Consider the following 27268-nt stretch of genomic DNA (forward strand, 5'->3'; position numbering starts at 1 on the left):
CTCTTCGAGACAGTATTTTCTGTGTAGTTGTGGGAAAACCCAAATAGCTTCAACTTACTTGATAATGAGTGGTAGAATTACCCCTGCCCAGTACGATCTGGTGTAGGTTAAGTCTTAATAACTGAAAGTCAAGTGTTCTTAAAACATTCAAGGGGTGACAGACAAGTGATCTGAGTGATATTTTCTCTCACCCACACGCACACAAAATCATAGTTAATAAACAAATACCTATGGATTCCATAAAAGTGGCCATTTGTTTCAGTTTAATAAAAAAATGTTGTTAAGGGAAGGGAATATACATTGGATTAAGCCTCTGCTGAAGCCCCTCTACCAGAGACCAGAGATGGGTGTAGCCCTGCTGGCCAGCAAGTGCATCGGCAAATGGATCATTGCAGGGGCCGTTACCTGAAAATTCAACACCTGCACACCTACTCAATCTCCCTTTTGACCATTTTAAAGTTGTTCTAGTTCTTTAATATTTCCTGCTTTCTTTTCCATTGAGTTTTTTTTCTGTTTTACTTTACTCTCGTGGTTGGTTTTTTATGTGGGCTTTTTTTTGGATATATAAAAATCAGATAGGTAAATCTAGAGACAGTAACTGGATTAATTGTTTCTTGTGGGTATGGCAGGGACAGTTGGGGGAAATGGGGAGCTGATAACAATTAGCACAAAGAAGAAGAAAATGTTCTAAAATTGATTTTGTAATTGAACTATTGAATTGTATGATATTTGAATTATATGCTAATGAAATTGTTAAAAGAAAAAAGTAATCATTCTACAGAGCCAGTGCTAACTTGGATGAAGTTCAAAATTCTTTTGAAATTCCCCATTTGTAACTGCCTATAAAAAGTCTGTTTATAAGATAAATAAGGAAGTGAGCCTGGTGACTTTACCTCAACAAATTAGGTCCTCTGAAATAAATGACTCTTATTGTCTAATCTCTTCATGAAATATGACTCTTGGCAATTTCCAAAGACCAAATCTACCCTTCCAGGGTGAGAATCTGACACCATCGAGATACTCACGAGAATCTCCCCCAGCCACCAAGGGTCTGCCACAGAGAAAATGTGGAAAGAGAGCAGCAAAGCCCCAGTGAGGACTCCTTTATTCAGACATCCAATCACTGCTTTTACTAAGCATCCACTGTGCCTCTTACTGGGGAGTAGTTTGAGTGGTTAGTCCTCATTCAGATGTAGAAGTTCTGGCATGCTTGTTAAAAAAAAATCACTTTACTTTATAATCATACCTCATTTATGGCCTGCTAGAATTAGTTAGCCAAATGGATGCCCAATAAGCTCAAATAGTTTTAACACTGGGTTATTGGGGTCAAGGGTTAAGTCCCCATGTGGGAGAATTAAATCTCCTGTTATGAAGCCAGGCCACATGCTTAGCTCCAGGCAGCTACTTTGTCACTGTCTGCAACAGAGCACACACTGAGCACAGAGCAGGATTGGATGCACACCATCCACCATCCACAGAAGAAGAAGAATTCAAAGTGCGTGCATATTACATGAGAGTTCTTCCAGCGGCACTATCTAGCGTCTGTGTTACATGGACAGAGATAGATGCTGCTATGGGTTATGACCGGGCATACCTCAAAATGATGATCAATTAATTCAAAATATTCTTGAAGGGGCAGGGATCCAGAAAAAGAACATGCAAAGTCTTTGATGCCTTGTTTCTGAAAATGCTCTTGAAGGCGGAGAATAAGTTCATTTGTTATGAGCCAAAGGTCTTCAAATTGTTCACTCTGAATGCGATATCGTTCTGGGAGAGAGAAAAATAATTAAAGATAAATGCTGGTTAGTACATTAATTACTAACTGAATTATCATTCACCTTGACTTGAATGCCAAACCGAAAAGGGCGAACACTGCAAAGATTTCTTTTTTGTAATGCAAATACAATTTCTCCTGGCTTTATAAAAAAATGCTTCTACAATTTTATGACCGTTTTATGCATCAACCACTTAACATCTCAAATCAAATTTCAAAGGTGTGTGGCCACGGTGGCATGTTGGCGTGGTATGCTCCTTTTTTACTGTGTATCTTATAATAGGCTTCAGTACAGGAAAAATAACCAAGTTTGCATGCTTTAAAAAAATTACTTAAGAGGAAAGAAAACAGCCTGTACAAATGTACGATCTGGTGTAGGTTAATTTCTGAATATTGACGTGAAAGAAAATGTATTCTATACGGAACTCCACATCCTGGGCACAGCAGCCAGCTGTAGGTCACTTAACTATGGCTTTAACCATGATCAAAATAGTCCTTCACTTGAAAAATGATTTTTTAATCAGACCTTTCCTTAAAGATACATCTGTTTCCTTCCCATTCTATATCTGAAACCTCAGCTCTAAGGAAGCCAGGTTCCTAACGATCCCCTACGCTGATGAAGATGAGGATGAAGACAACGAGTACGTTAACAACACTGGCAGTAGCAACAGCAACATCTACGATAATAGCACTAAGTACAGCAATCTCTTTTTTATAAATAAGGAAAACAAGGCACAGAGCATTTCAGTGACTTTTCCACTGTCAAAAGTGCCAACTAAATGCCAGAATTAGGAATTCATAATCCATATCCTTTATCCCCATTCTTCACAGCCCAACCAACTGCAATCTCTCCTGTCCCAAGAACCTTTATTTCTGTACCACCTATTATGTGCAGGGCACTTTTGGAGCACTTTATCTTCTTTATTTAGTTGCACTCAACAATTCACACACGTTCTTTCGGCTCATCCACAATCCCCACTGTGCGCCATCGCTTAAGCTACTTCCTGTGTTGCCTGTTTCCATTCCTACTCCTTCCAAACCCTCTGAACTGTGTCCTTGGATCCATGCTGCCCTTTGAACCCTTTTTCTTTTTCATTCTCTTGGGCTATAATCAACATATCTCATAACTCTACAGTTCACTCCCATCAAGAAGGATGGTGCAATCATGCCCACAATCAATTTTGGACCCTTTTCCCCTGTTGTACCCCTGGATGTTGACTCTCCAATCCCCCACCCTCCCCTTCCGTGCCCCCAGGCAGTCATCAATCCAGCCAATGCCTTCCGCATTTCACCCACCTTGGTTTCCCTGTACAGATAAGCATACAAAACAAGGACAAACAGCAAACTAGGACCCATCAACAATGGCCATATAGGACAGGTAAAGATCTCAATCTAAATGCAAGTAGAGAATATTAAAAATTTGAATAAATTTTCCTTGGATTCATTAGGAGATCAAATCGTAAGGTGTTACATTCCAATCCAAACACAGATACAAAATCCCACTTTACAATGCTTTTTGTCAGATATTAAGGCCGTGAAATGTTCTTAGTCTCTACACACGGGAATTCACCTGAAACTCAGTCCACATTGGGACCCTGTAAATAGATTTTGGGGCTACCACTATCCTCCACAGCATTCCACAAACCAGTATTTGAGCACTTTAAATACATTCCCTCACTTAAACCTCAACAACACAACATGGTTAAGTTGCCATTCCTCATTTACAGATGAAAGACATTTCTAGAAGGAGTTCAGTTATTTGGAAGACCGTGTAGCCAGACAGAAAAAGATCAGGGACTGGAACTCTAGTTTAAAGACTAGCTATTTCTGTGAGCCACCTCCCAGTCCGGAAGCTTTCTGAATTTTTAGAGACTTAGGATGTGCGCAGGGCAATAGGCACTTAACCACACATAAGTAAGTACTTTTATTTAACTTCCAGATTATTAAATTTCGTCCCTTCATAGAAAGTATAGCACTTTTAAATGTTATTTTATTGGGGGCTTTTACACCTCTTGGCACAATCCATACATATATATCCATTGTATCAAACATATGTTGTCATCTTTTTAAAAACATTTTTTCTACTTGAGCTCCTCATTTTGTTCCTTCCCTCCCCCATGTCCCCTGATCATTTATATTGTTTTGTTTTTCTCTGTCTTACACAGACCGCTGTCTCCCTTCACCCACTTTTTAACTGTTCATTCCCCTGGAAGAGGGGCCCATACATTGATTATTGGGATCGGTTCCCCCTTCCTTCCCCCACTTTTCCCTTACCCTCAGCACTGCCGACCTTATTGGCCCTGAGGGGGTTATCTGTCCTGGATTCTCTGTGTAGCGAGCTCTTATCTGTACCAATACACATGTTCCGGTCTAGCCACGTTTGTAAAATAGAATTGGGGTCATGATAGTTGGGGAGGGTGGAGGAAACATTAAAGAACTAGAGGAAGATTGTATGTTTCGTGGGTGTTATACAGCACCCTGACTGGCTCGTCATTTCCTTGGGGCCCTTCTGACCGGGGGTGTCTAATTGACTACTGATGGGCTTTGGGTCTCCACTCTACCCTACACCTCATTCCCATTGATATACTTTTTGTTTTGTTTCATGTTTTTGATGCCTAATACTTGATCCATAAACACCTCATGATCACACAGGCTGGTGTGCTACTTCCATGTGGGCTTTGTTGCTTCTTAGCTAGATGGCCACTTGTTTATCTTTAAGCCTTTAAGATCCCAGACGCTACATCTTTTGACAGCCAGGCACCATCAGCATTCTTCACCACATTTGTTTATGCACCTATTTTGTCTTCAGTGATTGTGTCAGAGAACATGAGCATCACAGAGTATGTTGTTAGTAGAACAGTGTTCTAGCGGTGACAGTGTACTTGAGTGGAGGCCCAATGTCCATCTGCTGCCGTAATATAAAACATAACACTTTTTGAGCTCTAGTATCTCAGTTTTATTCAATTCAGCTTCTTTTCCACACCTATTTTGTGCAATATCCTAAAGGAAGAAATGTTGCTGGTACAAAGATGGACTCAGTTTCCTTCGTAAAGCGGCCTACAGTTTGGCAAGAGGAACATGGTGAAATGTTTCTTTATTGTTCCACAACACCTCCCTAGATTCTATCAATGCGTGGTTACAAGTTGACAGCAGTAATGCCATCTTCAGCAGTAATCTCGAGCCATTCCACTAGGGCAGCGGTTCTAAACCCTTTGGGTCATGAACCCTTTGGGGGCCAAACAACCCTTTCACAGAGGTCGCCTATTACTATTGGAAAACACTTATTTCCAATGGTCTTAGGAATCGAGTCACCACTCTTCTATCCATTTCCAGGCAGGTCCCCCCATATGCAGATAAGCCCACATACATATACCTGGAGTGGTGACATCATCACGCCAACCTCATCACATACACCCTGTACAAATACAAGTATATGTGACAGGTTTGGTGTGATGATGTACTTATGTGGACCAGTCACACATGTGTAGAGAGCAGCTACTTGTAGAGAGCAGCTAGTGTGTAGCAAGCAGCTGCTGTGTTGAAAGCAGCTACTATGTTGAAAGCACCAGTATTGGAGGTAAAATGCCACTTCATGAATTATAATTACTGGGTCAATGGAAAATCATGCAAAAAAATATCTGAACCATGAGAACTTAATCTGGATGCTGATCAGTGTTTTGATATTTAGCTGTGGTTGATGTGAATACTGCCCTGTTGTGATAGTAACAGGTATGTAAAAAAATAGAAAACAGAGAATAGTAAATCATAGGAAACTTTAATGGACTGTATTGACTTAACTATGATATGTATCATATTTTGTATTATTAAAGCTATTTTTATATATTATTTTCATTAGCAAACCGTGCCATGACAAAGGATTGTGTAGAGAAGAATGTTAAGAAAAAAAGAATAGATGACATGTCTGCTGATATTCTTGATCAGGTCATCCAGGAAGTTAAATCTGCTCCACTTCCAATATTTAACATCCAGCTTGATGAATCTACAGACGTTGCAAACTGGTCACAGTTACTGGTTTATGTGAGGTAGATTAATGATGGCGACTTTAAAGATAAGGATTGTTTTTTTTTGCAAACCTCTTGAGACTACAACTACTGCACGTGATGTGTTTGACACCGTTGGTTCATTTCTGAAAGAGCATAAGATCTCTTGGGAAAAGGTTTGTAGTGTTTGCACAGATGGTGCTCCAGCTATGCAAGGATGTCCACGTCACCAAAAGTCATCAGAACTCACTGTATGATTCATCAGCAAATGTTAGCAATGAAGACGCTGCCACAGAGTTACAAGAAGTAATGAAAAGCTTCATAAGTTCTGTCAATTCTGTAAAGGCAAGTGCTTTAAACAGTCGACTGCTTTCGCAACTATTAAACGAGCTGGATGTGCTGAATAATGTTCTGCTATTCCACATTGAAGTGAGATGGTTGTTGAGAGGAAAAATTTAGAAACTTGTTTTGGAGCTCCGTGATGAGCTCAAAACATTTTTTAATTAGAAAGCAAGACCATGTTTTGAAACACTTTTCAGCAATAAAAGTGAACTGCAGAAAATAGCTTACTTGGTTGACATCTTTGCCATCTTGAATGAGTCTGATCTTTCACTGCAAGGACAAAATGCAACATGCCTCGATTTGTCTGAAAAGATCCAATCACTCCAAATGAAACTTCAGATTTAGCACACACAAAAATTGGATGAAAATAAAATGTACATGTAGCCAACCTTATCTGCTTTCTTTTGAGGAACATGACATTGAACCAGACAAAAGGATTATGATGATAATTTCTGTGAAAGAACACTTGCACATGCCTGCAGGTGAAATTTCATCGTACTTTCCAAATCTACCTGACACCCCATTTGGACTTGCCAGAAGCCCATTCACAGTCAAAGTTGAAGACGTTCCTGAGACAGCACAAGAGGAGTTCATTGAACTTAACAGCAATGCAGTGAGAACTGATTTCTCTACAATGCCAGTTACAAAATTCTGGATCAAGTGTTGGCAGTCACATCCTGTTCTGTCTGAGACTGTGTTGTGTCTTCTTCCATTTCCAACAACATATCTTTGTGAAACAGGGTTTGCCAGCTTGTTGGTTATCAAGTCTAAATACAGAAGTAGACTTCTGGTGGAAGATGATTTTCATTGTGCTCTTGCAAAGACTGCCCTGAGAATCTCTCAACTCGTGAGAAAGAAGCTATCTCAACCTTCGCACTGACATTGGCTTTTTACGCATACTGCTGCAAAATGTGGGATTGTAGCTTACTGTTGTTATATTAAGACTGGTACCCATGCTTCAAGACAGAATTTCATTTATTTATAATTAGATATAAATATTTCACAATATATAATTACATAGTTTTTGTGACTAATCATCATGCTTTCATTATGTTCAGTTTCATTTTTTTACTTCGTTTTTTAATCGTTTTATTAGGGGTTCATACAACTCTTATCACAATCCATACATACACCAATTGTGTAAAGCACATCTGTACATTCATTGCCCTCATGATTCTCAAAACATCTGCTCTCCACTTAAGCCCCTGACATCAGCTCCTCATTTTCCCCTTCCTCCCCACTCCTCCCTGCCTCATGAGCCCTTGATAATTTATAAATTATTATTTTGTCATATCTTGCACTGTCCGATGTCTCCCTTCACCCACTTTCTGTTGTCCTTCCCCCAGGGAGGAGGTCATATGTAGATCCTTGTAATCGGTTCCCCCTTTCCAACCCACCCTCCCTCTACCCTCCTAGTATTGCCACTCACACCACTGGTCCTGAAGGGATCATCCGCCGTGGATTCCCTGTGTTTCCAGTTCCTATCTGTACCAGTGTCCATCCTCTGGTCAACCCAGACTTGCAAGGTAGAATTTGGATCATGACAGTGGAGTGGAGGAGAGGGGTTAAACATTTCGGAACTAGAGGAAAGTTGTATTTTTCATCGGTGCTATATCGCACCTTGACTGGTTCATCTCCTCCCCTGGGCCCCTATGTAAGGGGATCTCCAGTGGCCAACAAATGGGCTTTGGGTCTCCACTTTGCACTCTCCCCCACTCTCATTCACTATGTTAAGATTTTTTTTTTGTTCTGATGATGCCTTATACCGGATCCCTTCGACACCTCATGATCATACAGACTGGTGTGCTTCCCCTATGTGGGCTTTGTTGCTTCTCAGCCAGATGGCCACTTGTTTACCTTCAAGCCTTTAAGACCTCAGATGCTATACCTTTTGATAGCCGGACTCCATCAGCTTCCTTCACCACATTTGCTTATGCACCCGTTTGTCTTCAGCGAGCCTATCATGGAGGTGTGCACCCAATGATATGATTTTTGTTCTTTGATGCCTGATAATTGATCCCTTCGGCACCTTGTGATCACACAGGCTGGTGTGTTCTTCCATGTGGGCTTTGTTGCTTCTGCGCTAGATGGCTGCTTGTTTACCTTATGTTCAGTTTATAACAATGAAAATATATCCTGCATATCAAATAGTTACGTGACAATTCATAACAGAAACAAAATTATAGTTACAAAGTAGCAAAGAAAATAAGTTTATGGTTGGAGGTCGCCCCAACATGAGGAACTGAATTAAAGGGTTGCAGCATTAGGAAGATTGAGAACCACTGCTCTAAGGCTTCTACAGCCTTCCTCTCACCCGAATCTTTTTTTTGTCCTTCTTTATAATTCATCACATTTTTATTGCTGTTGTTTAAAATATAAATAGCAGAGTATATACTAATTCAATAATTTCTACATGTACAATTCAGTGGAACTGATTATATTCAGTGTGTGGGACTATTTTTATCCTCCGTTTCCATAGTGTGGGAGTGAAAAAAGGCGTTCTACTCCCATAAAGACTTATAGTCTCAGAGACCCACTGGGTCAGTCCAGCCTGTCCTATAAGGTTGATATTTGTCTGAAACAACACAATGGCAGTGAGTTTTCAAATTCAACTTCCCTGACTAAAATAAACTCACTAAGATTCCATATTCTGAGATTCTGAAAAGACATACTACCTTAATGTATTCATTTCCCTTCATATAAATCTATGTTTCATATATGTATGTGCATATATAAATATATATCAAATGGATAATAAGATGTATTATTAAAATGTTATAAATGATGCCTAGCATATATTGAGTAGTCAATACACATTGCTTATTATCATCATTGTTGCCATTATTTCCCTGAGAGCAGATTCCATCATCACCCTCTTTAGACTCCTTTAGTATTAAATAGCCCAGTAACTTTCATATACCAGACATCAAAGCTTTTGTTGACTAATAAGTATTGTTTTCCTTACCATAGAATTTGCTATGATATTAGATGTAGCTATAAACTTTTATGCAACTGCTACAGTAATAATATTTCGGATATATGTTAATTCATTAAAGGTTCTATTTTATATACTAACTTTTTAAATGTCCAAAATACAGATAGAAAATCCTGGGCTGTAGCATATATATATGAAAATATATTGCATATGAAATTAAATGAAACCAAAGAGGGAAAATTATTCCATTCAACTATGCCTTTTCAATAAAAGTATACCTAAAGTTTCATATTTTAAGAGACATGCACTAAGGGGCCAGCCCCAATCCCAACTATGTGAACAGCCTCCCCTCCCCACAGAAGAACTTATTTCAGAGGACAGCAGTGAAACTGCAGTTCAGGGAGAGGGACATGTCTGATCAGAGCACACGGGAGCAAATGAAGGGGGAGGAAGAGAGAATGGAGCACATCCTGGCCAACCAAGCCTTGACGATGATATTGCCACTCAGAGCAGTTAATCCACAGAGAAGACGATATGGCCAGCCCTACTATGAGACACAACATCCCTCACTGACCCATAGCCCTACAGGGACAACACTGGAGACACAGTAGGGGAATTGTGCCCGACTTGATTCCACCACACTGAGACAAAACACTAAGGACATAGGTACAATAGAACAGCAGGGGGAACGGAGCAACGAAGTCCCAGGGAATAATAAAAATAGACTTTAGGGCCAGGGCTTGGCACCCCATCAGACTCGGCCGGAAAACACTCCTAAAGGCCAACAAACAGCCCTTGAACTAACTATAAGCTTTTCTTTTTTGTTGTTGTTGTGGCTTTTTTTGGCATTGGCTTATTGTTGTTCTTGTTGTTTTGTTTTCTCTTGTTGCTTGGTTTTGCTCTGTCTTGTTTTTGTGCATGTTGTTATCTCTGCAGGTCTGTCTAAATAAGATTGGCTGGATGAACCATCTGGAGGAGAAAACAATGGGACCGACAGTTCTGGGAGGACATGGGAGAGGAAGAGGTGGGGGAAAAGGTAGTGGTGTTAAGAAACCCAGGGACAAGGGAACAAAAACAAGTGATCCAAATTGGTGGTGAGGAGGGTGTAGGAGACCAGGTAGGGCGTGATCAAGGGTAATGTAACCAAGAGGAAGTACTGTAACCCAAATGCAGTCTGAGCCTGAGAGTGGGACAAGAGGGAAGTCAAAGGAAATAGAGGAAACAGCTAGGAAGCAAAGGGCATTTATAGAGGTCTAAATAAAGGCATGTACATATGTAAATATATTTATATATGAGGATGGAGAAATAGATTTATGTGCATATGTTTATAGGTTTAGTATTAAGGTAGCAAATGGACATTGGGCCTCCACTCAAGTACTCCCTCAATGCAAGAACACTTTGTTCTATTAAACTGGCATTCCATGATGCTCACCTTCCCAACATGATCACTGAAGACAAATGTGTGCATAAGCAAATGTGGTGAAGAAAGCTGATGATGTCCAGCTACCAAAAAAGATATAGTGTCTGGGGTCTTAAAGGCTTGAAGGTAAACAAGTGGTCATCTAGCTCAGAAGCAACAAAGCCTACATGGAAGAAGCACATTAGCCTGTGTGATTATGAGGTTCCGAAGGGATCGGGTATCAGGCTTCAAAGAATAAAAAATCATATCATGGCGTGCTCATCTCCCCGATACAATCACTGAAGACAAATGGATGCATAAGTAAATGTGGTGAAGAAAGCTAATGATGGTGCCAGGCTATCAAAAGATAAAGAGTCTGGGATCTTAAAGGCTTGAAGGTAAACAAGCAGCCACCTGTCTCAGAAGCAACAGAGCCCACATGGAAGAAGCAGACAAGCCTGTAATTTCATGAGATGTCAAAGGGACAAGATATCAGGCATCAAAGAAAAAAATCATATCATTGGGAATAAGGGGGAGTGCGGAGTGGGGATCCAAAGCCCATCTGAAGGCAACTGGACATCCCCTTATGGAAGGGTCAGAGGAAGGAGACGTGCCAGTCAGAGTGCAGTGTAGCAATGATGAAACATACAACTTTCCTCTAGTTCCTAAATGCTTCCTCCCCACCCACTATCATGATCATAGTTCCACCTTGCAGATCTGGCTATACAGGAGGATGTGTACACTGGTGCAAATGGGAGCTGGAAGCACAGGAATCCAGGAATGACGATCCCTTCAGGGCAATACCGGGAGAGTGGAGGGAGGGTTGGGTAGAGAGGGGGAACTGATTATAAGGATCTACATGTGACCTCCTCCCTGGGGGACGGACAACAGAAAAGTGGGTGAAGGGAGATGTCAGACAGGACAAGATATGACAAAATAATAATTTATAAATTATCAAGGGTTCATGAGGGAGGGGGTGCCGAGGAGGGCAGGGGAAAAATGAGGAGCTGATTCCAGGGGCTCACGTGGAGAGCAAATGTTTTGAGAATGATGAGGGTAACGAATGTATAAATATGCTTTATTCAATTGATGTAGATATGTATTGTGATAAGAGTTGTATGAACCCCCAATAAAATGATTTTTTTAAGGGAGAGATGTGCACGGAAAAAAATTAGCATTATCATGACTTATTTAAAAGAGCTACATCATCTAATCCCAAAGCCCACTGAGACAGAATTGATTCTTACTCAACCCTACATACAGGACAGAGCAGAACTGCTGCTTAGGGTTTCTGAAGCTACAAATCGTTAAAGAAGCAGTCAGCCACGTGTTGCTCCAGCAAAGCAACTGGTAGAGTTGAACTGCAGACCTTGCCATTAGCAGCTTATTATCTGGTTCAGGATGTTAAAACAAAAAGAAGAAGAAGCAGTTCAGGGTAAGTAAATGAAGTGAAGAAGTTAGCCCTGAGAAATCTGTGGAAAGAGCATTTGAAGCCAAAGAGCTGTGAGTGCAAGGGCCTTGAGGCTGCACTGTGGCTGAAATGGACGGAAAGCTTTTATGCTTCATTCTAATAAGACGTCAGAGGCTGAAGACAAATGGGTGCATAAGCAAATGTGGTGAAGAAAGCTGATGGTGCCCGGCTATCAAAAGAGATAGTGTCTGGGGTCTTAAAGGCTTGAAGGTGAACAAGCGGCCATCTAGCACAGAAGCAAATAAGCCCACATGGAAGAAGCACACCGGCCAGTGCGATCACGAGGTGCCCAAGGGACCAGGTATAAGGCATCATGCAAAAAAAAAAAAAAAGATATAAGTGTGTGTATGTATGTGTATATATGTGTATATGTATATATATGTATATATATCATATTAAATGAAGGGGGAAGTGCAGAGTGGAGACCCAAGGCCCAAGTGTCGACCAATGGAGATCCCCTCATAGAGGGGTTTAGGAGAGGAGATGGGTTAATTAGGGTGTGAGGTAGTATCGATGAAGAACACAGCTTTCCCCCGGATCCTGGATGCTTCCTCCCCCCAACTACCATGATCCGAATTCTACCTCGCAGGGCTGGATAGGACAGAGGCTGTACACTGGTGCATATGAGGGTTGGAGGTACAGGGAATCCAGGGTGGATGATACCTTCAGGACCAAGGGTGTGAGGGACGATGCTGGGAGAGTGGAGGGTGAGTGGGTTGGAAAGGGGGAACTGATTACAAGGATCCACATGTGACCTCTTCCCTGGGAGAGGGACAGCAGAGAAGGGGGGAAGGGAGACTCCGGATAGGGCAAGATATGACAAAACAACGATGTATAAATTACCAAGGGCATATGAGGGAGGGGGGAAGGGGGAGGGAGGAGGGGAAAAAAAAAGAGGACCTGATGCAAGGGGCTTAAGTGGAGAGCAAATGCCTTGAGAATGATTGGGGCAGGGAATGTATGGATGTGCTTTATACAATTGATGTATGTATATGTATGGATTGTGGTAAGAGTTGTATGAGTCCCTAATAAAATGTAAAAGAAGAAAAAAAAAAAAGACGTCAAAGGCCTTGACGGTGCCCTGGTTAGTCACTTAGCTGCTAACTGGAAGGTCATCAGTTCACACCCACCAGCCACTCAGCAGAAGATCTGTCAGTCTGCTCCTGTACAGATTCCAGCCTCGCAGACTCAAGAAGGCAGTTTTACTCTGCCCTGTATGGTCACTATGAGTCAGAAATGACTTAATGGCAATGAGTTTGGATTTTGTTTTGTTTTGTCGGTAACAAGATTTCCCACTAGTTTCTGTTAATCACCCTTGAAGACATTACAAGAAAATCTGGAAACAAGGCTCATTTGAGTACCTCCAGGCAGGTGTGCCTGCCAGAAAAGAGTGAAACTGATCAGAACTGACCGCTGGGGAAAACATGGGCAGGATTCTCGGCAGAACACCAAGGGGCGCTAAACTCCGAGTTGTGGAGAAAGATGAACTTAGTTAGCACCCATCCAGAAGCCTCAGTCTTCATTACAGCTTATACTGGGATATAGCTCCTTCTTGGATGCTGTATAAGGAAAACGGGAAATGTGAACCCTTCCCGCAGAGAGTCCAAGCTTGCTATCCCTCCGCTCACAGCTAGTGTGTCTTCCCCACCTCTGGCCCACAACAGAACCTTTAACTTGACCAAATTACGTGTGGGCAAGTCTCCACTTCTCCCTTCTCCTTCTTTTCCAGGCCTGAATGATCTGAAAAGGGGCCTATGAACTCCGAAACCTATCCATCTAAACCTATCATCCTGGGCAAACACAGACTTCCCCTCTCGAAGGATGAAGAAGCAGAGAAGAGTCATGTAAAGGAGGCAAAAGACAGGGACAACTCAGAGGAGTTCTCACCATCGTGCATCGAAACCAAAATACAAAACCTTCTTACTCGTAACTAAGCAACTTCAAACCAGACCCACACGCCCCTAGAGGACAGGGGAGAACTGCTCCTGGGGGGCTCCGAGGCTGGAACTCTTTATGGGAGCAGAAAGTTCTGTCTCCTGAGGAGCAGCTGGTGGTTTGGAACTGCTGGCCTTGCAGTCAGCAGCCAGCATGCACCCACTGTACCACCAGGGCTCCTCTTGGAAACCCTGCTTAGCGTTTAGGACACTAAATCTTGATGGAAGCAGACAACCTCCTCTTTCCCTGCAGAAAAGCTAACGGGTTTGAACTGACAACCCTGTGATTAGCAGCCCTATTCCTAACTGCGGCTCTGAAATGCAAGAAAATCTTTAGTTCATAATCTCAAATGAGATTCAAGGTCACAATAACATCTATGCATTCATTCATTCAAAAAATATTGTTGAGAATTTACTGCTTGGGAGCCAATTGTAATACCTGGCCCTTACTCTTGTGAGAAGGGAAGAAAATAAACAAAGAAAACAAAAGTTACAAAAGGGCTCTGATGAAAATAAAGGATGCTGTGATAAACATTATTGGGTAATCTTTTTAAGATACTGTGGTCAAGAAAGTCTCCCACTATAAGTCGGTAACATAAGTGGTAATAGAAATTATAACGATGGAGAAAATAATACTAGTAACTAATTATCTAACAATTACAATGCACAAGGAATATGACAAATACTTTTATAAGAATATCACTGATTTTGAAAAAACATATTGTTAATATTTTATTATTTTACCCCAATTTGACTGATGAAAAAGTGAGCTTAGAATGATTAAGTAATTTTTCCAAAATCATTCAGATAAAGAGCAGCCTAGAACTGTGTTCTAACTATTAATTACTGTCTAGACTTCTCACTCCCTAATCATTTTGCAAGTAAAGCTGTTGGACCTTTGGATGGGAAGATTTTCCAATCAGAAGGACTGGCAATAAGCACAAAGAACAATGGCAAGGTGAGATGTGTACCAGGAAGCAAGAGATTCGCACAAAGAGGGAGGGAGAAAACACTACTAGATGAAGCAGGACTTTTAGGCTGCTTTCAGAACCACACACACAACATATAAGGCTGGGAAGCAGTTATTAAAACATAAAGGATTTTAAACTGGAGATGCCGTGACATGATTTTCAATTATTTGTGTCTTTGTTTTTATTTATAAGAACATCTAAATTTAAAATAAATTAGAATAGGGCAAGAATGGACTTCGATTTAGGGGAGTGTTTCCCAAAGTGGGTGGTCCCATCCCCTGGAGGGGCTGGAACAATAGAGGGGCTGCACAGGCAGATGCCTACACTTCACCCTGGAGGATGGGCTACAGTACAAACGTTTTTCATTGTGGGGAGGGGATGTTGTTGAGTAATTTTGTTTCTGAACAGGGGGCAGTATGCCAAATAAGTTTGAGAATCTTTGAGTTAGGCCATTAAACTGTGGTAGTGGCACACATAACAAGCAAGCAGGAAATCCCTAGTTTGGGGAACTTATCTGCACAAACCTTAAACTAGAATTGCATACTTAAATCTATAACTTCAGTAAGAATGAACTATCAAATCAGCAACTTCTTAATCTACACAAAGAACAGCATAAAAGGCAGGCTCACAAGATTATTCAGCAGATAGACTATGACACTGAGTGGGAAAGACTATACAAATGGAACTTGTCATTGAATTACTACAATTTGTTGCCACTGCTGCTGCTGCTGTTGCTGTTAAATGTGACTAAGTAAATTCCGACTCAGAACAACCCTAGGGGAAGAAACACCGCCCCGTTTGCTGCTCTCCTCATAACTGTGGTGACTAAGCCCAGGGTTACAGCCACGGTGACAACCCGTCTAATAGAGGGATGCCTCTTTATCTCCGACCTTCCACTGTATCAAGCAGCGGACCTGTCTTCATTTCAAACCAGCTGTTTAAAACATTCACCATCTGCACAACCGCCTCTTGGCCTAGATACAGGTTTTGCACAGCATCGGAACAGTATGCAGGCCACCACCATACAAGATGCTCACACAATTCAATTTTAAAATATATTAGTTGGGGAATGAAAACTTTTAGGCACAAAATTCTTAGTGTGAAATCAGTGAAAAACTTTTAATAACAAAAAGCCCCAATGTAAGCAAAACTCTGCATTCCTAGTAGGTACGCTGCCATTCTCAAGCACACATGAATGAAAACAACAAAATATAACAGTAAGCATTTAAACTAAGACTTCCAGCTAGTTTTTATGGTCTGACAGGAATCTATATTGCCACCCCAGGTATACTTTTAAAAAAATCTACTTTTTAAAAGGTTTTATCAACAAGCCATACATTTCAATAGTTCAATCGTAATCAAAAAATTGTATAATCAGCACAATCAGCTTGGGGACACTCATTTTCCTTGTGCTCATCATTGTTAGCTCCCCAGTTTAGGTCAAACCCTATTGCCATCGCCCTATCAATCCAGTTACTGTCTCTATAGATTTACCTATTCTGGATTTCATAAATAGAAAATCAAAACAAAACAAACACATAAACAGCAATAACAATACAACAGAGAAAAGTCTCAATTGAAAAGAAAGCGGAAAATATTTAAAACCTGGAACAAACATACACTGGATCAAAATGGAGATCCAACGACAATGCATCACACTTTCACGTAACTACAACCACAGCAACCGGCCCTGCAGGGCACTGTCTGCCAACAGGCCACGCTCACCCCTAGGCTACCGTCAGAAGGACTCACTGAAGGCTGACTCCACGTGGGGGGCCCTGGAAAGGGGCTTGGGACTACCACTCTCACCCATAGTCTTCTTCCAACCAGCCGTTCAAAATTTAAGCTCTAATACCACACTCTTCTATAGGTTTGAATTTTATTATTTACAATCCTTGTATCACATTGGGTGAAGTTAGCTGATACCTCACTTCGATGGTTGCTTGTTTTAAGACCCCAGATGCTATTCTTTCTGATAGCCAGGCACCATTTACTTTCTTCCCCACACCTTGATAAAGCACCTGTATCTTTAGTGATTGCTTCATGAGGGCAAGTATTGAGCAAGGCCATGTCATGAGAAGTCACTGTTCTTAGATTAGGACTATGATTAAGTGAAAGCTCAAACTCCATTCACATATCTATCACCTATGTCCCTGGTTCACTTTAGAGACATTATTACTTTACTGGGGATCATTATAAAAGGGGCATATGATAGTTCTACTGATATAATCATTAATTTAGTCAATTATACAGAATATAAAACACTGTTGAGAAAAACAAAGTATGCATGCATTTTTTTCTCCAAAAACTGCCATCAAGCCCATGCCAACTCATTGTGACCCTATCTACGACACGCAAACTTGCCCCTGTGAGTTTCCAAGACTGTAATTCTATGAGAGTACAAAGCGAGGCTTTCTCCTGAGGAATGACTGATGGTATCAAATTTCTGACTTTACAGCTTGCAGCCAAATGCATACACCAACAAGGTTCCAATAGGGCAGTTTGTTTGTTTTTTTTTCAACTAAAATACATGGATTGTTGACGTGGACAGATTAACAATTTAGGTGGCTGGACACTATTTACTCAAACAGGGAGGGATGAAATAAGGGAAAACTTTAAATAATGGTCATTCGCAAAGGCAGGACTGTGACTGCTGAACAAAAACACAAAAAGACAAAGAGTATGAAATTAGCAAATATTGATATTCTGGGTTACCATTTATTAGGCCCCCTCAAAGCTGGAATTTTGAGCCTCAGTCCAGCGACATCCACATCCACAGCCTTGGGATAGAAATCATCTGCTTCTTCTCACTCGAGGGTTGGTAGTTCAGTCTTAAGCTCAGAATCTACGTTTTAGCAAGACCTGCATTTTAATCAGGCATATACATAGCACCTGGACACTGCTCAAGTGTAGATGCTAATTCCATATATCTGGGTGGAAGTACAACACGTCAGCAGGGGATTGAGCTGGAACAAACCAGTTCAAAGCCCTGATTTAACTGAGGGTGATATTTTCTGTAATTATAAATGTTTAACCCTTTGTCATCACATCATTACAACTCAACACAGATCAGAGCTGCTCACTAAGCGCCCCAAGGCTGCACTCATTACAGAAGCTGACCGCCACATACCCCATGGAGCAACACATGACTTCAGCGTCTTCTTTTCATCAATACTTGCAGGGGGAAAAGTAAACTAAATTTATCTGCAATGAAAATTTTGCAATTACGCTTAGGATTTAGAAAGGTAAACAATATTTTTAAGTTGATTTTTTTGGATCTCTAAATATCCACAAGAATCAAAGATTTATAAGGCATTATTTTTATTACTATTTTCTAAGGATTAGTACTCCAGGATGGTTAGCATTGACCCTGGAGACTTTCCAGAATCTACATTTCAAGAAAGGAGAAAAAAGTTCTATTTATAATATGCATGCAAGAAGAAACTTGTATTTTAAAACACATCCTAAAATATCAATAATCAAAATCATTGCCAAAATGAACATTCAATCCATTTGTTTTTAACTCTTTTCCTTTGGATCTCTAACAGCAGTTCAGCTTTCAAATGAACTAAATTTGGATGACCAAAGTCCATTCAACAGGGAAATAACACATGTAATTAGCCAGGAAACCACCCCTCCCCCCCCAAAAAAAGACTTATGTCAGTCTCCATTCACATGATAACATTCCAGGCTTATTGATACAAATGTTTGCATTCCTATCAAAAATACACATTTAAATTACTAAGGTTGCGATTTTATAATATGAAAAAAGAAAGGCAGATGAATATTTTTAAAGGGGTGGGAATAATGTAAACAACTACAATAGAGATTTGTCAAAACATCCAAAAGGACGAATCACAGAAATCATGGCGGAAGGGAGACAATAGTCAGTGTTAAGATATTAAAATTAAAATGATTTATAATTTAGCTAGGGGTCACGAGGGTAGGAGGGTTGTGGGAGGGGGGAAAAGAGGAGTTGATACCAAGGGCTCTAATAGAAAGTAAGTGTTTAGAAAATAGTGATGGCAACATATGGACAAATATGTTTGCTATAATTGATATATGGGTTGTTATAAGAGCTGTTAAGAGCCCCCTATAAAATCTTTTAATAAAAAGCATCACTAGAGGGGGGGGCATCCAAAGGATACATCTCTTCAATATTAATAGAAACCCTCTCTAATTTACTTTTCAAACGAGTTTTTTCAAGTTGAATTTCTATAATATTCTCATTACTTCTTGATAGCATTGCTGAAAAATTCTAAAAGTAATTTTATACTTGGGAATGACTGTGCACATTTAACCACTTCCAGGGACCCAACATTCTTACCCTCATTAGAAGGCTATCATAAACTCCACTTTGAGAACCGCCAGGCACACAGGAACTGCCCCTAAAATGTAGTTTTTCATTCATTTACAGGTGTTTTCCCCACTCCCTGGAATGCCTTTACCTAATTACCTCCTATTTACACCTCAAGATTCTTTAGAAATAAAACCATGAAAAGGACCAGAGGAACTGATGACTTACAGCCGGGGGAGATCCTTGAGACAGTTGAGCCCTTATAGACATTTCAGTTCTATGACTAAACACCTTGAAGCCACATAACTGTTCCTGTATGCTCTACTGTATCCACATTCGCAGCACATCGGAATACATATGTAGAAATATCTACTGTCAAACCTACATGGATACTCCTGGACAACACCCATTTACCTGACCACACCTGTTCACCGTGCAAGTCTCTCTATGACCACTTACAGCTTGTTATCACTGTCAGTACAGGACTGAGTGTGTCATGGTGTTTATCTCTAAAGCCTTTCATTTTGGGACTTTCCTCAGTGTCTGCCTTTACCTTGATCAATTTGCACCAAACTCTCGCTTATAAGGAAGTGCCATGCTCTTCACCCAAATTTAAAAATGTCTATTCGATTGTCAATGATTTTCCCTCCCTTCCTCTTCCACTCCTAGTAACATTTGAAGAATATATTTTTCTGTGGGCAAACCTTTTCTTGACTTTTTAAAGTACTGCCTCAGGCCTGGTGGGTAATGATCAAGGGTAAGGTTGTGTAGAGATGGAGGAAGGAACTGGAGTGAAGGGGCATTTATGGAGGTCTAGACAAAGACATGTACATCAAATATATATATATGAGGATGGGGAAATAGATCTAAGTGTCTACATTTATAGGTTTAGTATTAAGGTGGCAGAAGGACCTTCGGCCTCTACTCAAGCAGTCCCTCAATGCATGAATACTTTCTTTTATTAAATTTGCACTCTATGATGCTCACTCTACTGACACAACTGCCAAAGCCAAAGCGGGTGAACAAGTAAATGTGGTGAAGAAAGCTGATGGTGCCCGGCTATCAAAAGAGATAGTGACTGGGGTCTTAAAGGCTTGAAGATAAACAAGCGGCCATCTAGTTCAGAAGCAACAAAGCCCACATGGAAGGACACACCAACCTGTGTGATCGTGTGGTCCCAAAGGGATCAGTTATCAGGCATCAAAGAACAAAAAATCATATCATTGACTGCACACCTCCATGATAGGATCGCTGAAGACAAACGGGTACGTAAGCAAATGTGGCGAAAAAAGCTGATGGTGTCCGGCTATCGAAAGAGATAGTGTCTGGGGTCTTACAAGCTTGAAGGTGAACAAGCGGCCATCTAGCTCAGAAGCAATAAAGCCCACATGGAAAAAGCACACCAGCTAGTGCGATCATGAGGTGCCAAAGGGACCAGGTATAAGGCATCATGCAAAAAAAAAGTATACATGTGTGTGTGTGTGTGTGTGTATATGTATATGTATATATACCATAGTGAATGAAGGGGGAAGTGCAGAGTGGAGACCCGAGGCCCAAGTGTCGACCACTGGAGATCCCCTCGCAGAGGGGTTTAGGAGAGGAGAAGGGTCAGTCAGGGTGCGATGTAGTACCGATGAAGAACACAGCTTTCCCCCAGATCCTGGATGCTTCCTCCCCCCAAATACCATGATCCCAATTCTACCTTGCAGGACTGGATAGGGCAGAGGTTGTACACTGGTGCATATGGGGCCTGGAGGCACAGGGAATCCAGGGTAGATGATACCTTCAGGACCAAGGGTGTGAGGGACGAGGCTGGGAAAGTGGAGGGTGAGTGGGTTGGAAAGGGGGAACTGATTACAAGGATCCACATGTGACCTCCTCCCTGGGAGATGGACAGCAGAGAAGGGGGGGAAGAGAGACTCCGGATAGGGCAAGATATGACAAAATAACAATTTATAAATTATCAAGGGCTCCTGAGGGAGGGGGGAGCGGGGAGGGAGGGGAAAAAAAAAGAGGACCTGATGCAGAGGGCTTAAGTGGAGAGCAAATGCTTTGAGAGTGATTAGGGCAAAGAATGTATAGATGTGCTTTATACAATTGATGTATGTATATGTGTGGATTGAGATAAGAGTTGTATGAGCCCCTAATAAAATGTAAAAAAAGAAAGAAAATGATTAGGGCAAAGAATGTACAGATATGCTTTATACAATTGATGTATGTATATGCATGGATTGTGATAAGAGTTGTATGAGCCCCTAATAAAATATTTTAAAAAATAAAACACAGTACTGCCTCGTACAATATTTTCCTTTTTTGATGGACTGTTTTGACTCAGCCTGTCCTTCAGGTTTATCTACATTATTATGTTCTCCTTGAGTCATTCTTAGTCTTTTATGCTGCGTCACACTCCATTATATGTATGCATCCATCTGCTGACAGGCACTTAGATTGTGTCCATGTGTTTGCTATTGTAAATATTGCTGTGATGAACACAGATTCATGTCAAGGCTCTTATTTCTCTAGGGCATATACCTAGTAGGATTGCTGAAATATATGGCACTTTTAGTTCCGAAAGTTTAAGAAAGTGCCACCCCATTTTCCCTAGTGGATACACTATCATAGTGGACATTACTATCAACAGCCCATTAAGGTGTCAGTCTCTCAACGCCCTCACAAGTATTTGTTTGCTTGTTTTTAACTTCCTAGGAATGCTACGGTGAGATGATATCTCATTTTTGCTTTGATTTACATCCTTCTAACAACTAATGATCCGGGGCATTTCTTCATTTGACTGTCTCCATCTAAAGGTGTCTTTATTGAAGTGTTTCTGTATGTCGTCTGCCTACTTTGCAATTGGAGTTTGTCTTTTTCTTGTTGAGGTCACTACATTGTCTCTAAGCTTTCGAACTTAAGCTCTTCTCTGAATATGTCATTGCCAATTTTCTTCCCCAGGAAATGAATTCTCTTTTCATTATTTGGTTGAAGTCTTTGTTTTTTACAGTTTTATTGGCACCTCTTCCATATATACAATTCAATAGTACAAACATATCCAGGAGAGTTGTGCAGTCAGTACCACAGTCAATTTTAGCACATTTTCTTCTTCCTTGCACTTATTATTAGTGTGATTATTATTGTTCTTTACCTGTGGGGAAAATATACATAACAAAACAGTCTCCAATTGAACACCCTTCTACATTTACATGTTAGTGTCACTGGTTGAAGTCGTTCAATGCACATAAATGTTTCACTTTCAGGAGGTCTCTCCAGATATTCAGTGTATGTTCTGTTGTTTGTGTGTTTTCGGTTATATTTGGTAGTACACAGATAACATGTATTGGGGCCACTAAGTTTATCACTATTTTGTTCATTAACAAATTTTATAGTTTTAGATTTTACATAGCTCCTTGATCCATCGACCTAGAGTTGTTTTTTCAAGATGATGAAAGATATTGATCGTGTTTCCTATTTTGTGCAAATGGATTTCTAGTTTTTGATAGCATCATTTGAAAAGAGACTATTTCTTCCCTATTTCAAGGGTTTGGGCCCTTTGTCAAAGAACAGTTTCCCACAGGCGGATGGATTTGCTTCTGGTTCTTAATTCTGTTCCATGGGGCTGTATGTCTGTCATTGTATCAATACCATGTGTGATTTGACTATTATAGCTACATGATAGGTTTTGAAATCAGGAAGTGGTAAGCCTCCTGCCCTGTTCTTGCCTACTGCTTTCTTTACTCAAGTCTCTTTCTTTCCTTTCTTTAAAGAATATCTTTATATCCTTCACATCTCTTTAAAGAATATGATGGAATCTGTAACAGGATCTAAGATAGGATGGAGATTTTCACAATGTCAAATTTTCCTACCCATGAGGATGGTGAATCCCTTAACATTAATATAGGATCCTTTTGGACTGCTCTGCTGAGAATGTTAAATTTTAGAGAAATGGTGTTGCTTTCCTCGTCAACAAGAACAATTCAAAATTTATGGTTATCAGCCAAAAAAGACTGTACAAAACACCATCAACCACTCATGTTGAAGTTGAAGAAAAATCAAAAGAAGCCCATGAGAACAAAAATACGACCTTGAATAGATCCCACCTGACTCGGAGACCATTTCAAGACCACTAATGACAGAAGCCCTGCTAAGCTATAGATGACATTAAAAAATACCATACATAAAGAAAGTAAATGGTATTAAAAAGCTAAGAGAAAGAAAAGGGAAAAGTAGACATCAGAAGAGACTTTGAAATATAGTAGAGTTTAAGAGTTTACACATTTGAACATAGCATAGCTAAAGCAGTGGGATGATGTAAAAGAGATAAACAGAAATTTTCAAAGGGCAGCTTAAGAAGACAAAGTAGATTATTATAATTAAATATGAAAGAGGTACAGTTGGGACACCAAAAGTAAAAAAACACTAAGCATATCATAAACTGAAAGAACTGAAGAAGAACAAGCAAGCCTCGAAGTTCCATACTGAGAGATTCTATGGACATGACTCTTTGGACATGTCATCGGGAGAGAGCGGTCCCTGGAGGAGGGCATCATGTTAGGCAAAGTAGCAGGAAAACCTTCGACAAGATGGACTGACACAGTGGCTGCATCGATGAGCTCAAACTTAACAATTGTGCGGCGGGCATGGAACCAGGCAGTGTTTCGTTCTGTTGTACACAGAGTTTCTATGAGACGAAACCAACTTGATGGCACCTAACAACAACAGCAAAATAGGGAATGACGCAGGAATACACACAGTCACTGAACCAAAAAGAATTGGTTGACAGTTGTGTCGGACAGGGTTCTCTAGAGAGACAAACCAGATTGCTAGTAATTATATATATAAATATATTTATAAAGATAGATATATAAAACAAGAAATGAACCATTAAATTATATACAGATAGATAATACAAGAAATTAACAGTTAAATTATAAAGCAGTGAGACACTAGCAGTCCTTTAAGGCTTGAGAGCCGCCAGTTGCCAGTCCCTATCTGTAGAGAGAGCTGGGCTATATATCCAGGCAGCAAACAGCAAGGCAGGTCCCCAACTGTCACCAACTGTCAGTCCCCAGCTCTAGAGATGAACATTCCAATCGTGTGGGATTAAAGGGACCTCAACTTACAGAGACACAGTCCACAGGGTAGGCATCCCACAGGTAGTGTACCCCTTTAAATTGAGGCACAGAACAAGCAAGGCGAGGCTCACTGAGCCATTTATCCCTCCGCCCTTCAATTAATCCTACTTGTGTTTATCGGCCAGGCTGGCACAATAAACTATCGCAACAGTCTACTATTTTAAAAGGTACCATGTGATCAAGAACAAAATGGTACTGAAGGAAGAAGTCAAAGTTACACTGAAGACATTAGCCAAAATCGAGGCTTTAGAAAAATGGAATACCAGTTGGCGTGTTTCAACAACTGAGGCAGCAGGGGAAGTATTCAGCCTTCTATGCCCAAAGTTTGAAAGACAGGCTCCTGGACAACCAACTGGAAGGGATTCATATCTGTTTCCATTTTTTAAAAAGGTGACACAACAGATTGGGCAATTACAGAGTCATACCATTAATATCGCATCACGTGTAAGTAAAATTTTGCTGAAGCTGATTCAACAATATTTACAGCAGTACATTGACAGGTGCTGCCAGAAATATAAGTTGGATTCAGACAAAGACATGGAACAAAGGATTTCAATGCTGAAATCAGATAGATCTTGGCAGAAAACTGAGAATACCAGAAAGATATTTACTTGTATTTATTTAGTAGGCAAAAGTATCCAACTGTGTAGATCATAACAAACTATGGATAGTCTTGAGAAGAATGGAAATTCCAGAACACTGCACTGTGCTCATGCGGAACTTACAGCTGGATCCTGCGGCAGTTATGGGAACAGAACACGGGGCGTACCGCATGACTGAAAATCAAGAAAGGTGTGCATCCGGGTGGCAACCTCTCACGATACTTATTCAATCTATATGCCAAGCAAATAATCAGAGAAGCTGGACTGTATGAAGGAGAAGGCAGTATCAGGATTGGAAGGTTTATTAACAAACAATTTGCAGGTAACATCCTTGCTTGTTCAAAGTGAGGAGGGCTTAAGACACATGTTATGAAGATTAAGGACTGCGGTTTTCAGTATGGATTACAACTCAGTGTGAAGAAAAACCAATCTTCACAAATGGGCCTATTGATAACATCATGATAAATGGATAAAAGATTGAAGTTGCCAAGGATTTCATCCTGCTTGGATCCACAACCAATGTTCATGGAAGTAGCAGTCATGAGACCAAATGATATATTGCATTGGATAAATCTTCTGCACAAGATCTCTTTAAAGTATTGAAAAGCAAGATGGATAGTCTAAGGACTAGGTGAGCCTGACCCTGCTATGTGGGGTGATAGTGAGATGTTTTGTGCCAACATGGCTCTTACAGGAACATGTGGGTGGAGTTTAGCCTGTCGGTCAGGTCACAGCTTGATTGGAGGGTGACTGAGATAAATGGCTCTTCCAGGGCAGCCTCTTTCTCTTTCTCCCTGGTGATCTGACCAGGGTGCTGCTGCCTGAGTTAGCTACTCTGCCTCAGTCGTGCGCTACCTGTAGGCTGAAGCAACCCATGGGCCCTGGTGGATTGTGTCACTGCCCATGCTACACCTTTAGGCTCCACGAGACCTGCTTCACTATGCTGCTGCTACACCTCGATATCTCATCTTCCTGCTGCTGCCTGTGGCCAACTCTGCTTAGCTTGCACCTCCCACCAGCTACTTCCTTGACCTTGAACCTGACGCCAGCAGCCAGTGTGAGTTGGAAGGACCATTGGTATATCAACTGTGTGGACTAATTATCTACTGTATTCCTTCTTACTTTATAAATTATATATGTATATATTTATATACATATAAGCCTGAGTGTCCTGGTTTTGTTTTGCTAGAGAAGTCTGCCTAACACGCCTTGGTGTTTTCAATCACCTCACGTGCAGGTGAAAGTTGGACAGTGAATAAAGAAGAGCAAAGAATCATTGCATTTTGATTACAAACACTGAAAGCACGTGGACTTCCAGAAGAACAAATATATTTGTCTTAGATAGAGTACAGCCAGAATGCTGCATGGCGAGCCTTTTTCTCACGTACATTTGACACGTTATCAGGAGAGACAAATGCCTGGGAAAGGAAACTGCGTTTGGTAGGAAGGAAATGGAAAAGAAGAGAACCCTCAATAAGATGGGTTGACAAAGCAAGGGGCTCACTGGGCAACAATGGGCTCAAACCTAAGAACAATTAAGGATGGCACAGGACATGGTTCTGCTTCGTTCTGCTGTACATGGGCTCGCTATGAGTTGGAATTGACTCAATAGCACCTAACAACAACCATGACATATACCTTTAAATATGCTGAAGCATCTTCCATTCCACTCACCTTTTGCTGAGCATTTTTACCAAGCATCAGTGTTTTCAAAAAGCATTTTTTAATATTTTTGTATGCTCTCTCAAACTTTATTTATTCCCAGCAAAGGACACATCTCTAACAAAACAGGGGCTAATCTGCATAACTTTTATACCCATATATTTAACCCTATGACTCAGCTTTCAATATCTAACTGACGATCACCCTGTCCACAGATACTGGTGCAATAATGCTTTGCAATGTGTAATGTTTAGCTCTCAGAAGAAAATCCCCAAAGCAATAATAATACAATTATGGATTTACTTACGAGAGGTTTTGGAAGCAAGAAGAGTAACTCGGGAGCCTCCTAGGAAGCGAAAACCCATCACGTTCACTTGATCGTCATCTGACTGACTGGCAAACCCTACAAAGAAAAGAATCACCTCACATGAGCACCAGGCAGCGGAGCACTAAACATTCAAAACAGAAAGTTTAGTTGAAAGACATGTTTGTTTGTTTGTTTGTTTTCCTTTATTTATGTCACCGGTCATGATGAAAACCCATGTATGAATTATAACAAGTTAATTTGATTTCCTCGTAGCTTCCCATTGCTAAAATTTCTTTTTCACACTCACTCCGAAATCACTTAATTTTCTTTCTTCTAATATCAGATCTGGTTGGTTCCAATCTGAGGCAGGAAACAAGATAAACCTAAAAAATCTTTTCATACTAAATAACAAGGAAGGTTCAATGATTATTATGAGCTATATGT

The 27268-nt window shown here is 40.6% G+C and overlaps 1 protein-coding gene across 2 annotated transcripts in view; it reads right to left on the reverse strand.

Annotated features, from left to right (window-relative positions):
• BBS9 (Bardet-Biedl syndrome 9) overlaps positions 1 to 27268 on the reverse strand; it is a 572961-nt gene that overhangs the window by 276536 nt on the left and 269157 nt on the right. For both annotated transcript variants that reach the window (XM_075558202.1, XM_075558200.1), the window contains exons 17-18: positions 26825 to 26920; positions 1595 to 1767 (exon numbers count right to left, since the gene is read on the reverse strand). In XM_075558202.1, coding sequence (XP_075414317.1) covers positions 1595 to 1767; positions 26825 to 26920 — 269 coding nt within the window. The remainder of the gene's footprint in view (positions 1 to 1594; positions 1768 to 26824; positions 26921 to 27268) is intronic.

The sequence above is a fragment of the Tenrec ecaudatus genome, chromosome 9 (genome assembly GCF_050624435.1).
Source record: "Tenrec ecaudatus isolate mTenEca1 chromosome 9, mTenEca1.hap1, whole genome shotgun sequence".
NCBI lineage: Eukaryota > Metazoa > Chordata > Mammalia > Afrosoricida > Tenrecidae > Tenrec > Tenrec ecaudatus.